This window comes from Chelonoidis abingdonii, chromosome 22 (genome assembly GCF_003597395.2).
Source record: "Chelonoidis abingdonii isolate Lonesome George chromosome 22, CheloAbing_2.0, whole genome shotgun sequence".
Lineage (NCBI taxonomy): Eukaryota > Metazoa > Chordata > Testudines > Testudinidae > Chelonoidis > Chelonoidis abingdonii.
In genome coordinates, this window is record NC_133790.1 from 8,121,163 (window position 1) to 8,136,530 (window position 15,368).

Here is a 15,368-nt window from a genome sequence, read left to right on the forward strand (position 1 = left end):
AATCAATAACTTCTGAATTTCAGTCTGACACTCAGACTACTCCCTTCTACTTTGCAAACCAAACACAACCAAAATTTTGCATTAAAATAAAATTAAAAAATGTGGCCCAGCTGAAAAGAAAAAGTTTACTTATTTAAAAAGTACACACAGTATTGCCAATCCCAACCATTTAATAATCATGAGCCAAGGCCTAAAATGTCATCGGATTCTCTTAAAAATCTTGAGGTTTTAAGAAAGTCAGAAATTCTGCGTTCTTTTTATTTGGCTTTGGTTTCTGAGCTTTGAGGGTACATTCAAAGCCACAGTTTCAAGCTTTTCTCCACAACTCCAATAACTAGAAAGTTTCATTAAAAAAAATTACTGACATTCTCACAAAACATGACTCCAGGAGCTGGGGCTTTAAGAAAGATATAAAATACTGTGAGACTCCCAATAAAATGGCAAGAGTTACATCCTAACCCCAGACTAACATCACATATTGTGTCCTGCTCTTAGTGCTATAACCAAACCAGTTAATTAACATAAAATCAACCCTGATCTTCATCCTTTTGGAGCAAGGGGGGAGGGATAGCTCAGTGGTTTGAGCATTGGCCTGCTAAACCCAAGGTTGTGAGTTCAATCCTTGAGCGGGCCATTTAGGGATTGGTCCTGCTTTGAGCAGGGGGTTGGACTAGATGATCTTCTGAGGTCCCTTCCAACCCTAATAATTTGTGACACAAACTGGTACTGATACAATGACTGCAAATAACACTACTTCATGGTTGTGTAGCACTTTTCAAACACTGCATGCAGACAATATTGCCAAGTCTTGCAGCTCTATTGTCAGTCTTTCGATATTTGGTGTTTTTCCCCATTTCCTGGAGTTAAGTGATTATGTGAGACACACAGCTGTCATTTTAAAATAGTACATTTCTCACCCTTATAGCTGCACAGAGAATCTTGAAAACATGACCCGAGTACACCCTAATGGCCCCTCAAAAAACTCAAAACAAAACAAAACAGAAGACTTTTAAAAATTGCATGATTTTGGGAGACTGACTCAGGATCTCTGAGCACTTCCAGTTGGCAATACTATGCAGACAGCAGGTTGAAAACGTGGATGTGGTTATGAGACCATTTTTTTTGCTCTGAGAAAGGGACCTGCATTATTTCTTCTGCTGCTGTTGTTGTATAACAGTACCGATAAGTGGCAACTGCCTTCAAAACAGAAACATGCAAATGACCATCCTCCAAATGGTGAAGTATGCAAAACAGATAACTGTACCTTAATCAGTGGGATAAAAAGAAAAAAAGATTCAGAGAAAAACAGATGACTTTTACAGTCACTGTCAGATCTTGGGTACTTTAATCTGTGCCATGCTAAAGACAGATTTTGAAAGACAAGCCAACACTGGCATGGCATTGGAAGTCAGACAGATAACACAAACAGAAAGGGATGTGATTGACAGCATGAATATCAAGTGCCTGTTCGAGGAACAGGGTACATGGGGTAGCCCCGACAACTCAAAGATGCAGTATTAGTGAAATAAGCCATATTGATAACAAGGAAAGTGAGTTCTCCTGTAGATGAGATGCAACGTATGCACAGGTTTCACCCACACTGCCAGTGTTTCTCCCTGTTCTGAAGTGTCCAACATCCAGAGATGAAAGAGTAGCTCATTCTTCAAACCCATTCCATATTTTACCTATCTCCTGAGGCCGCCAACAAAGAGGGCTGGCCAGTGCTAAACTCAGTGGAAGTTTTGCTGAGCTGGACTCCTGGCCACTAGAAATCAGACAGAATGCTAGGAATTCATTGCACAAACACACACTTAACTTCTTCATATCCATTTTCAAGAACCAACAAGACTCTACTTGGCAGCTGCAAGCATCTGAGAGAATAGCCCCGCCCAGATGATGAAGAAGGCCAAGAAAAAAAAATGACAACTGAAGATTGACAGAATTCACAGTATATTTGGAGAAAGAAAAACAACAGAGTCAATACCAATCAAGCAGACAGGAGCAGCACAAGTGAGATAAGATTCTCACCCTTGAAAGCACTGCCTGCTTTTCTGAGAACACAGCAAATTATAGACGTTGGAGGATCATTGCAAGTCAACGTGCAGAAGGGTCTGAGCAGAAGCCAAATTACGAATGAGCTAGCAAAAAGGAGCCTGCAGCGAGATGGAAAGAACATCGAGACACATCTGACTAGGGATTTCCTTCCATTAATCCAGCAGAAAGCCCATGAGCTCAGGTAAAGCTAAATGAATCCAACAGAACTAAAATAGAAAACAAGGTCTGAGGTTTTCATAACTTAAATTTCCAGGACTGACTGCAAGTCTTGTCCAGATCATTCAAAAGGTGACACTGCAAAGACTTGCATCCACATAGGAAAAACTGTGATTGCCAAAGAATGAGCTCAAATGAAATAGCAGATCGAGTATGAGGCTAGGAACTCTTAAATCCTATAACCATCTCAACTCTTTGGGGGCTTTGGACAAATCATTTTCTCATTCAGTGTCCCCATTTGCAAAGTAGGAATAATAATCCTTATTTATCAGTATTATCAGGGTATGCTCTGAGGAGTATTGTCCACACAATGCTGTGAAACTGTGCAAAACTTTTCATTATTGTTTAACTGGTGAGAAGAACAACAGTGCACTCCATGCCAGAGACAAGTTCCTGCACTTACCCAGAATTCCCAAATAGAATTAAAGAAAAAGTTGGGTGTTCATGTGAGAAGGCCCTTCATTATTGTTAGGTATCAGGAATCGCTAACAAATTATAGTGGCTGTTGTCTCAACTAAAATAGCAAAATATACTGCATCACACTAGAAAGCGGTGACCTGAATATTAAAGGCTGATGTCCCACTTCTGCTTTGGCTGAGCTGAGCTAAACTTGCTTCCTGACTAGCTTATTTAGTTCAGCCATAATCTTCTGTTTTCACTTAGTGGTTTGTTTGTTTGCTTTAAACAGTTTTAAACCGCCACAATCTTAGCTGAACTTCCTGGCCAAGATGCTAATAGGGCCACTATTGGGCCCTTGGCCACGAGCAATGGTGGGGCTTCAGGCTACAGCTGCTTTTGTACTCTGGAGAGTTATGAGCTAATATTTCCAAACTCCTTTGAGACTCTTGTATGAAAGGGCTGATTCTAAGAGGGGATAAGACCCCGCAGAGTTCCTTGTGTTCTATAGAATGTGCCTAGGGATGGCAAACTCCAGAGAAAATGAAAAAGAGAATTAGACAGATGTTTTAAACTGACAGCACAGTTTGAAGTGGCAACAAATGAAAACAATGTTTGTAACCCTCAATTCAGGTTTCTTGTATTTTAAACACAAGTATGGTGAGCATTGTGTGTTGAAGGTCAAAGGAGGCTGGTTTAGACATTTTCTCACACTTGATTTCCTCTCTCCATGGAGAAAGGTCCACTTTGGGATTCGGAACAGGAGTCTCCATAACCACTGGGTAGAGTGAGACATTTCATAGAGACCCTCAGAGATGGTAGTTCTACATTCCAGACTTTGGCTTTTGAAGAGTTCTCTTGGGCTGTATCCCTCCTTTGCCAGGACAGGAATGTGCACTTCCCCACGCTGGATTGCAGTTCCCCAAGCTCATCATGGCAACTTGTGCAAAGCTATTAGTCCTTGGTTACTAAGAGCAAACGCCACCGAAAGCACCTTCACGTTTGGCAGCAGGAGGTAGTTTTAAATAAGCATGTATCACATTTCTGGTTTATTTAGCAGAGAGAAATGCTGGTAGCATACAAAATAAGTGCTTGATATTATAGGAGACACATGAGTCTTCAATCTGAGGAGGCTTACACGCAAGTGCTGGAAGCTACCTAGAAGCGGGAGGCCACCAGCACCTAGACTGAGGCGCTGCCCCCACTCCGCCTCCTCCCCCGAGGCTCACTCGCTGCTTGCTCCTCTCCGTCTCTTGCCCCAAGTCCCGCCCACTCACTCCTCTCCCTGGTGGAGAGGAGCGAGCGGTGGGCAGGGGCCACCTAGGGAAGAGACGGCATGAGGGTGAGGCCTCAGGGGAAGAGGCGGAGTGCGGCCACGGTCTGGGGACCAGTGCCTCCCACCACTTCTAAGGAGCTTTGCTTCTAGCACTCCTCCAAAGGGAGGTGACCCACACCTCATCCGTGGTGTCTGCCCTCCTGTATGGCCAGTGTTTTCTGGCAAGGTTTAACCTCTCCAAGCCTCTTATACGTGCTGCTCATGCTTGATATCTGCTTCCCCCAGTCATCTTATGGTTGGTTGGTGCTGTAGTCAACCATTTATCATGGGGGGTGGGAGGGAAATCACTGCTGTGATCTCATTTAAAAACATATGGAGCGTGTTGCAGAGAGATGATCTGGTCACATCAAAGAACAATGTGAAATCAATATGAAAATGACGAATAAAATAATGGCTAGAAAACAGGTTTTGAGAATGATTTCAGTATTTTCCACTATTTTCTCAATTCCCTGATTTATGCACCAGAATAAAGGAGATTGTTGCAGAAAAGGAGATTATTGGTTAGGAGTCTAGACTAAACAGCTGGAATTTTTTCACATGGAGAGCAAATAAGAAAGACAATGATGACAAGTAAACATGAGAAGCGAGTTGTACATACAGCAATGGATTGCCCTACCTGCCCTATTACAGATGCAACAAGACTTCCAGAACTGAACACAATGACAAGCATCATGCTAGAGATTCCCCATGGAAATACTTATATTTATAGAGTCTCAAATCTAACTGAGAAAAAAACAATTTGGTTCAGATCTTCTATTCTGCAAGCAGGTCAAGGATGTATTAAGCTCATTGCTGTAATATAAAATTAACTTATTTATTGAAGAATCTAAATGCTACTCCGTGTACTGAAACCGCTGTCTCTACAGAAAAGGATTCAGAAGCAGCAAAAGGGGATGCTAAGGGGAAAAATGACAAGCCTCTAAGAAACTGGCCATTAATTCACTTCAGTATTTGGAACTTTAAACATCAGAATGGAACCCAGAAAATGTGGGAGATGCAAGACACTACAGAGTACAGAAGAGACAATTTATTGCTGCCTTGGGCAGCCAATAGCACAGAAAGAGCCAAGAACTAGGATGCCAAAATCTCATCCTGTACACTTTTATTGCTCCTACCCAGTGTACATTTACCATACATCATTCTAAGAGAAGCAGCAGTGGTAAGAACTTTTTGTTCTCTGTAGGAACTGATCCTGCTTGTAGCAAACTGAAGAGGAATCTTTCCAAAAGTTCCAACAGGAGCAGCTCCTTCAGAATGTAAAGCGTGGCCTCTCCGCACACTGTTTGAATAAGGAGGGAACAAAAGAAACTATGGAAATTCCTCTCTTTAAAAAAACCCTGCAACTATTTTGGGCCTGACTTCACAAACCCTCACACAAGTAATGCCACGGGGTGAAAGTTTCAAAAGCACACAAGTGACTTAAGAGCCTAACTACCACCCAATTTAGACACTTTTGAAAACTTTAGCCATGGACTTCAACAGGCTACACTTGTGCACAAAGCTTCACTTTGCTCTTAAAAGACCTGATTTGCATTTGTTTAACGTCAAGCTAATGCATAATTCCACCCCCATTCAGGAAAGCCACAAATCATATGCTTAAAGTCAAGTATGTATTTAAGTCTCACTGAAGCCAAATTAACTCTTCATGAACAACATTTCCTATAAATTACCACATATTTCACTTTTGCAGTGCTGGAGATCTACCTTCTCTCTTAAGAACTGGTATGATTATCATTCTAGTGCAGCATCTACACAGTGCTCCGCATAACAAATGAAATTTAAAACTAGGCTTTGCGCTCTGACGGACACATTTTAATAAAAGGAAACAAAAGAGCAATCTCTTCTCAAGGAGAGATGCTCAATATCTCTTTGGAACATGGAAAAAAGTCTCCTTCTCCATCATTCTGTCCTAAAAATGGGCTTTACATTACTATCTATTACACACAGAATCCCGGTTTGCTGCTCCCCCTGGAATATGCTCACCAACTAGATGCTATAACTCACAAAAACACTTCTCCTGTGGGCTACAGATTCCAAAGAAATGAAAGAAAAGAAAAACAGTGATTCCTCGATAGCCAGACAAAAGGGTCTTATTAAAAAAATCATACCCTGAAAACATCTAGAAAAGTCTTTTTTGCTCTTTCCTGCTCCTTCTGAGTTAACATTCCCTGATTTCTCTCTCAAAGGATAAAGCCGTGTTCTTTAACAGAGGCAGTTAATGTCATGGGGACCACGCCAATTCCCACTGAAGTGTGTGGGAGTCTTTCCATTGACTTCAAGGGCAGATGGAACAAGCCCTTACAGAACAAGATTAAAGAAAGGGGAATTTAACCCTAACATTTTATTCCAAGAGCCTTTCAAAATATTTTGAGCTAAGAGAGGTATTTTCTCTCAGGAGTGCTTACGTTCATTCTTAGAGCTAGATTATGCCTTGGACGAATTGTACCTTCAAGTATGTGGGAGTAAGAAACCATCCCCCACCTTTATACCCTTCTGCAGGCTGGACCTTGGAGCTGGGCCACAGAGTTAAACACGCTCACGTACTGCCCTGCTGGAATGCATAGGCAGAGAATGGCTGGAGCCTTGGCCTCACCCACCTTCCAACCCACCAGCCAGTACAGCTGGGATGGTGCAAGGGAAACTGTAATTTGCTGATGGGGCACAGTCCAGCAGCAAATTATGTCTGGCAAGGGGGCAACAGGGGAGGGATATTGCTAGGATGGTGCATTAATGGAAAGTTTATGCACCACCCCTTGCCAAGCCAGTGCCAGACCTACGCACATCACCTGATAATGGTTTCAGGGAGTTAAATGGAATCACATGCTCCTTACTAATCTGATAAAATCTTGTTTATGGCTTCCGAGATAACACCAGCAGAATTCTGCTAACTAAACGTTCCACCATCAAAAGGCATTAAACTTGGAAGCAACTCTGATTCAACAATATTGTTAACCTGAGGGCGTATCCCGTAAGAATGGCTATAATGGGTCAGACCAACGGTCCATCTAGCCCAGGGACCTCAAACTCAAATGACCACGAGGGCCACATGAGGGCTAGTTCACTGGCCCAAGCGCCGCATCACTGACACCCCCCCTTAGTGCCCCCTGCCCAGCTCCCCCTCCGCCCCTTCCATGAGGCCCCGCCTCTTCCTACCCTTTCCCTGCTCCCATTCCAACCCCTCCCTGAAGTCCCCACCCCAACTCCGCCCCTTCTCTTCCCCCAGAGGGTGCATGAGCTGTGTGGCGGGGGTTCAAGGCAGGGAGTTGGGATGCAGCTGGGTGTTGGGGTGCAGGCAGGGAGCTCAGGGCAGGGGGCTCAGAGCAGGGGGTTGAGGTGCAGCAGGAGGTTGGGGTGCTGGCAGGGGGCTCAGGGCTGGGGACTGTGGTGCAGAAGGGGTGTGGGATGCAGCAGGGGGCTCAGGGCATGGAGTTGGGGGGCAGAGTGCAGGAGGACTTCGGGCTCTGGGGTGGCAGCAGCACACACCAGGCCCAGCGGCCGGCCCCGCTCCGGGAAGTAGCTGGAACCATGTCCCTGCAGCCCCTGGGGAGAGGAACTCAAGGCTCTGTGTGCTGCTTGCTGCGCCTCCAGGTACCTCCTCCGAAGCTCCCATTGGCCGCGGTTCCCTGTTCCCGGCCAATGGGAGCTCCGGGGGGGGGGGGTGCGCGTGCATGTGCACGCCTGGAACCAGGGCAACACACACAGACGGAGCCCTCTGCTTCTCCCCACCCCCCCAGCCGCAGGGACGTGATGCCAGCCGCTTCAGGGAGTGGCGCGGGGCTCAAGGGGGGCAATCCTGTGGCTGTAGTTTGCCCACCACTGGCCTGGAGGTTGGTGGAGAGGCGGGCGCAGGCCGCTTGGCAGGCCGCAGGAAGTGGGCCGTGTGTTTCAGACCTCTGATCTAGCCCACTATCCTCTCTTCCCACAGCGCCCAGCTGCTGCAGAGGGATCAAACAGAACAGAATAATTATCACGTGATCCATTCCCTGTCATCCACTCCCTGCTTCAGTCAGTCAGAGGTTTAGAGACACCCAGAGCATGGGGTTATGTCCTTGACTATCTTGGCTAATAGCCATTGATGGCTCTATCCACCATGAACTTCTTTTTGAACCCGGTTATACTTCTGGCTTTCACAACATCCCTGGCAACGAGTTCTACAGGTTTACTGTGCATTGTGAGAAAGAAGAGCTACCTTTTGTGTTAAGCCTGCTGCCTATTAATTTCAGTGGGTGACTACTGGTTCCTGTATTATGTGAAGGGATAAATAACACTTCCTTATTTCACTGACTCCACACTATTCATGATTTTATAGACCTCTCTCATCATCCAAGTCATCTTTCTTCTAAGCTAAACAGTTTCAGTGTTTTTCCATCTCTCCTCAGACAGAAGCTGTACCATACACCAGATCATTTCTGTTTCCCTTTTCTGTACTTTTTCCAGTTGTATATCTTTTTTTTGAGATGGGGCAACCAGAATGGCATATGGTATTCAAGTATTCTCCCCAACAAAGAGTATGCTGAATCTCTCCCACTAATGAGACCATTCTTCAATGGGTTCCTTAGCCTGCTGTTATAGTTGCATAGCTAATATGTTTCCCCCTTAGCATGATTTTTATTTAAACATCTAATCCAAATGTGATAGGAAAAAAGTCATGAGAAAATAATTATATGACATTTTTCAAAACAATTTTAGCTTCAGGAGAAGCTATAGAGAAATTAAGGCCCCTGAGAAAATGTTTACTCAAGTATGCTAATATTAAGTTACAAATCCATTTATCAATTTTTATACATACTCAAATATTTTTGCCAAAAAAAAGAATTCCTTTGATAATACTGAAGAATATATGTTATGCTGTGCACTGCTTGGTAGTCAAGTCTAGCAATGAATTATTCTTTTTTTTTTTTTTTTTTTTTAAGGGGGCACTGTAAAAATAAAAATCACAGTAAAATAAAAATAATTTCTCATATCTGGAATAATTTTTCACCATCTATGCTGTTCATTTTAGGTCTCAATCCAGCAAGGCAGTTAAGCACATGCTTAACTACAAGCCTCTGGAGCAGTCCCACTGAAATAAAAATGGAACTGCTCTGTGTGCTCAGAGTTAGGATGTGTTTTGCTGCATTTTTGCATTTTCTTCAGCTTTATGGGCAATGAAACTAGATGGGCAATTTCCTTTTTAGTAAGTTTCACTGCTGGGTTTCTCACGTACCATCCCAAGGCCATTGTTTTTGGATTTTCATTTTTAGGAGAGGGAGCATGGACAATTGAGATTACAAAAACAAACATTTTGTTTCCTATTTTTTTTAAAGTTATGAAAACATTTACATTAGCTTTAATAAAAACTAAATTTTGTGCCTAAGCTAAGATGACAGGATCTGTATGCTTACATACAATTATTAAAGAAATAGTATGTAAGTCATGTGCTAAGCTCTTTTTAGTTTGCCTTTTGAAAGTTACAATGAACTAATTTTTCCACATCAAAATTAAGGTCCAGTGCCTCCCTACATAGGAATAACCTACCCAAGGTGTGATACTTCCCAAGTTTGTACTAGATCTGTTTACTTCCAATTTTCTTTCAAGAGAGGAAGTTTTGCCAGTTTAAGGACAGCAGAATCCAGCCTTTAACTTGAAAGAAGATGGTCAAATAAATTTTAAAAGCAAAACTGCATTAAAAAAAGTTAGCTGAAAAGTCTGCCGGAAACGCCAGATTATTATGTTCTTCATCAAGACATCACTTTCTACACAGGAAGTGAAGACCAAAACATCATGTGTGTAAATCAGTGTGGGCCTATCAGTATGTCTGTTTGAACCATTACTAACCTGTATCATGTACAGCTGGGCAATCCGATACTCTTCCACACTCATTGGAATTGGAATACGATATTCCTTTATAAGCATCTTGAAGTCCAAGCCTTTTTGTCAGTTCAGAAATGCAATCCAGATATTTCTAGTAGAGACTCCTTAAATAATGGTAAATGAGTGCATTGAGCACCCCTGAAATAAAGCAGAGAGATGCAATTATTTTCTGCACTGATTAAACGTAATAATTTAATCTCCAGAGACATTAATTTTTCTTAAAACAAGAAAGAAAAATCCCTTGATTGTTACTCTGGAACCGGTATCAAGTTAAACAGACTCTTTTAGAAGAATTTTTATTTGCTGCAGGGGACACCCTCAAAGCTATTGCCCTAGGGACCTTTGCCACCATATCAATCAGATTTTTCTATGTAACATCTCCATGGCTGAGATATGACACAGCTGAAAATGAAAAAGTGAAGCTTTTGTTGTAGGACAATAATGTCTCTCTCCAATGTCAGTGACACATCAGAGATGCAGCCACTCAGAGACCTCAGATCTTCTTATCCTCTCACATGATTCCTCTTTAGCTAACAAAAGAGACTAATTAGTAGACTTTCTCAGCCCTCGGTAACACCACATTGGAGAACTTAAATTGGACTCTAACAAAGAACGTACTTTTCTTCCCATTATTATTAACAGCATCCGTTCTCTTTTCCCTCCAATGAAGTCCAGGGATGAAATCCTCCCTCAGTTGAAATCAATAGCAGAACTTGTTTTACACACCCATAGCATAAGTTAACAGCATTAGATCAAACTTCAAGTTAGAAAAGAAGTCTTACAATACACAGCTTCTGTGTAATTTAAAAGAAAATAGGACTGATCAACAGAGGGCTAAGACAGCAACTTTCGGAGTACCGCCAGGACACGGCAGATGAGGGCTGGCGGCTGCAGCAGTACAAAACATAGAAATGGAGAGAAGAAAGGTGAGGAGAGGAGGGAGCAAAGAACACTGACTCGTGACTGCAAAATTCTCTCTGGCAGTCAGACGTGTAAATCTGTCTAGTAGTCCCATGGGCAGATTATCAAAGATAACACCGACCTCAGCAGCATTATGGAATAACATTGTCACTAGAATAAATGATTTTTAAAAACAGTTTCCCCAGCACATAAACCCCAGATGCCGTTCCTTCTACAGCAAGCATACATACTTCTTGTCACATCTGCTTAGTGAAACTGTTCCGATTAATTCTCGCAAAAAACAGAGGAAAAATCCCTTTATTGTGTTTACAAGGAGACAGAAAAAAAGCTGCATAGGGGACCTTAAATCTTTTGAGTAATTGACTTTCTAACCTGAATAATGTTCTTTTAACCTAGATTTTTGTATCTGGTTACATTACATGTTTTTTTTCATCAAAGAACATCTAATCGAAAAGCAGAGAAAAAAATTGTTTAATGACTCATTCACAGGATGGGAAATTTCAGGGTCTTACACTTGCTTACAGAAGTGGTAATCAGAGTGGTAGTCATGTTAATCTATCAGCAAAAACAATGAGGAGTCCTTGTGGCACCTTAGAGGCTAACAAATTTATTTGGGCATAAGCTTTTGTGGGCTAAAACCTACTTCATCAGATGCATGGAGTGGAAAATACAGTAAGAAGTGTGTGTAATGGGTCACTACAAAAAGTAATTTTTCCCTCTGCTGATACTCACACCTTCTTGTCAACTGTTGGAAATGGCCGATGTCCACCTTGACTGCATTGGCCTTGTTAGGACTACAAAAGTAATTTTCTCTCTCTTGATATTTACCCTTCTTGCCAACTGTTGAGAATAGGCCACTTCCACCTTAATTGAACTGGCCATGTTAGCGCTGACCCCACACTTGGTAAGGCAACTCCCATCTTTTCATGTGCTGTATATATATGCGCACACACACACACACCCCTACCTTACTGTATTTTCCACTCCATGCATCTGATGAAGCTTATGCCCAAATAAATTTGTTAGTCTCTAAGGTGTCACAAGGACTCCTCGTTATTTTTACAGAAGTAAAATACTATAGTTATACAAAAGAAATAACATGCTTCTATAACATGTACTTCCATTTCTCATTTCAAAATCAGGTGTATATTGGTTTGCAATATTTATTGTGTATATGTAGAAAGTTAGAATAAGATGTTCTACTATTAGACAAGATTTTTAACCCCCTCAAACAAAACAGAGGAAGTAAAAACCGTTAATGTTTCCAAAACTCAAAGAACAAAACACGTACTTTCAATCTGAATGATTTTAGATTAATGAAAACAACAAGAACTCCATGTAAAGTCTCCATGAGAATGCACACTGTACGACTCCTGTAACAGCTGCTGTGACTGATGACAATCTGGTTGCTGTCCCTGAAGAGAGGCAGTCTTTAGAAATGCGAAGGTGCAGTACATGGAAAATAAAGGCATTTCAAGATTGATACCACAGAAAAACTATGTACACGAGGGCAAAACGTTTGGTAAACTTACTGTAATAACTCCAAGAAAAGCGTGGCTGAGTTCTCCAACCTCGTCAAAGGATTCCACCCACGCTAAACGTTATCTTCCAGATTCACATGTTTTTGCTAACAGAGGCCAGAGCTGTTCAGTAGAGGGCAAGCACAGTCCACTAGCTCATTACACAGCAAGATGCCTGCCTAGCTTAATGCAGATAATACATTAAATCCTAAAATTCGCTTTAGTGATAGTGAGCCCACAAAAGCCACATGATCTAGTGAATTAAGCAGAGGGCAGGAAGCCTGGGAGCACTGAGGGCCCCTAATGATACTTGGCACTTACACTGCACTTAATTGATATTAAATAAGGCTTGGCGATACTAAATGATATGCCCAAATCACAGAGAACATGAGCATCAGAATCAGGATTAGAACCCAGGCTCTTCCTCACTCCTGTCCTGTGCCTAAACCACACTGTGCCATGCCAAGAAGCATGTTTAGGTCCAATCCTGCAAACACCTACACACATTCCTGAGTTTATGCAATGGGCATATTAACACTTAACACACTTGTGTAAGTGTTAGCAGGATGGGGGCGGAAGGTTGCTGGGGTATTTACATAGGGCTCTAAGTCTTTTTTATTATTATTTTTATTATTATTAAGAGAAGGTAATAAAACAAACCTATCTCACTGCTCACTGACTTGCCCAGAATAATTACCTGCCTGGCACTGAATTTTAAATGATTTTTTTTTCATTTTTAATTCTGTTTCATGCCATTTTATTGCTTTTAAATTATTATTATTATTCCTGTCAGCGCAACCCCAGGAAAAATTTCCCTGACATGACAGACCCTGCGGGGAATACTTCTGTCAAGCACTCGCGTGTGTGCACTCTACCAAAGAATTTCTCTGACAGGCTAATCCACTAGGAGAACATTCCAGAATGGGGTGTGGATAACCTTAAGAGGCTTTTAATTAATGTTATGGAACAAAGCAATAATATTTAATAGACATAGGCCCTGAAAACACCCTCCCCCCCAAGATCAGAATGGACCTGACTTTCCAAGGAGAAGCTGGCATCCGAACTTTTAAAGCAGGAGTTCACCTGAGATTTAACGCAACGTTTGGCTGCTTGTGTAGGGTGGAACAGTTCAGTCTACACAGTGACCTTTTAAAAGATAAGTTAAAATCTTTTTCAGATGCTTTGAAACAGTGTCACACGCACGTAGGGTGCATCCATCACCTGCCTGTCTTCGCTCACTTGTTAAAAAAAGGGTATTTCAGTTGATTATAAGAGATGAATAAAACAAAAGAGCATCTGAGGAGCAATAAAATGGAAGGAAACAGATACTGGGATGAAGAAAAAGTGCTTATAATTCAGTGCCAGACAGGTAATAAATAATAATTTAGACAGACTCAGGCAACCAACACACAAGATGGTTTATTTTACTGCATCCTTAACAAAAGAAAAAGAAAAAAAAAAGGCTTTAAGGCCGCAAGCACATACAGTAGCAGCCATCAGCAGCCTCAACTTGCACGTGGTCTTTGAGTGTCAGGCCCTCTTTGAATAGCCTGTCTTGGTTATAGAAATGGACAGCGATCTAGCTCACATCTCAGTTTTTATGAGAGATGAGCAAGCCCTCGCTGCAAAACTCCCCTCCAGGTGTGGCCTTTCCAAAAGTTCAGGGCATTCAGAGCCAAGGTTTTGGTTTGGCCCAATATGTGACTGACAAGTCTCCTGTTGCCTAGAATCACCAAGCACTCCCCAAAAGAGCAGGACCAGAGGATTCGCCCACCTGGACTGCACTTTTCTGAATTCCTCCTGTGACTCTGTTCCACTGCTTGGGTCCCATCCTTAAGGAAGCCTGCCACAGCATTTGCATACACATCCTCCACAAAACATAGTCTAAAGAAGCAACTACCCTTCTGAAGGAAACTGAGCTGAAATGCCGGATTTCATTTTCAACCTCAAGCTATGCATGCCAAGAAGCCAATGTACCCAGGATTAGGATCAGCAGCTTGGTCTTGAGGGAGGGACATCAAGCACTCAGCACACATAAAGCAAATTTTTAAGTCAGTCTGAGTTAAAAAATCTGGAAAAATTTGGAGTCTGGGCTGCCTTTAACCTGAAAAATAGCAACCTGTGTAAAACACTGCAGTCTGACTAAGGGTATGGCTACACTGGCACTTTACAGCGCTGCAACTTTCGCGATCAGGGGTGTGAAAAAACACCCCCCTGAGCGCTGCAAGATACAGCATGTAAAGTAATCAGTGTAATCAGTGCGGCAGCGCTGGGAGCACGGCTTCCAGCGCTGCACGCTACACCTGTAGAGGATGTGGTTTACATGCAGCACTGGGAGAGCTCTCTTCCAGTGCTGCCGCTCCGACCACACACACACTTCAAAGCGCTGCCCCAACAGCACTCCCACAGCGGCGGCAGCGCTTTGAAATTCCAAGTGTAGCCATACCCTTAGCGTCAACCCAGGAAAACGCATTGTGTTGGGAAGGATAAAATACGGATATTATCCAGATTCAGATATGAGATACATTCAGTGCATTAACTCCGAATTTGCATGGATCAGCAGTGTTATTCCCAATTCACACTGATGGACAGCGGCTGTCCTTGTAAAGACGTTTTGATTGTCATAGATAAGCAGATAGCATGACCTTGGTATTTGCAGTATTCCTGGTACCAAGTATAGTCAATGCTGCACAGAGGTAAAGTTATCTAAAGCAAAAACCGAAAGCTTTTAAGGGTGACCACCAGTGAGAGATCAGAACAGGGCTCTAGAGCAGGGCTGTCAACAGTCAGTGAATTGGGACCAATGAAAGTTTATTTATAGTCTGTGGGCCAGGTCTACAGATGTATAGATTAGCCCAATCCACTGCTGAATCCCCACCACTAAAAGTGGGAGTTTGTGCGAAGACGTGGAATATGGCCATTAGGTTGCAACTGAGGACATTGTTTCAAGAGTGGCTCTGGATTTTGGCTGTCCAACTTCAGGCATCTTGGGCCTGATTTTCCAAGGTGCTAAGCACCTGCAGCTCCTGGAGGGCACTAAAATCTGAGGCACTCAAAGCTAGTTAGTAACA

At 42.6% G+C, this 15,368-nt stretch overlaps 1 protein-coding gene across 4 annotated transcripts in view; it reads right to left on the reverse strand.

The window, feature by feature from the left end:
- Positions 1-15,368, reverse strand: part of PITPNM2 (phosphatidylinositol transfer protein membrane associated 2) — a 197,704-nt gene that overhangs the window by 85,490 nt on the left and 96,846 nt on the right. For 3 of the 4 annotated variants that reach the window (XM_032800530.2, XM_032800527.2, XM_032800531.2), the window contains one exon: positions 9,821-9,994. In XM_032800530.2, the coding sequence (XP_032656421.1) occupies positions 9,821-9,898 (78 nt within the window). In that variant the 5' untranslated portion in view covers positions 9,899-9,994. Of the gene's footprint in view, positions 1-9,820; positions 9,995-12,068; positions 12,112-15,368 lie in introns of those variants that run through there. The other variant, XM_032800532.2, reaches the window with a different exon arrangement.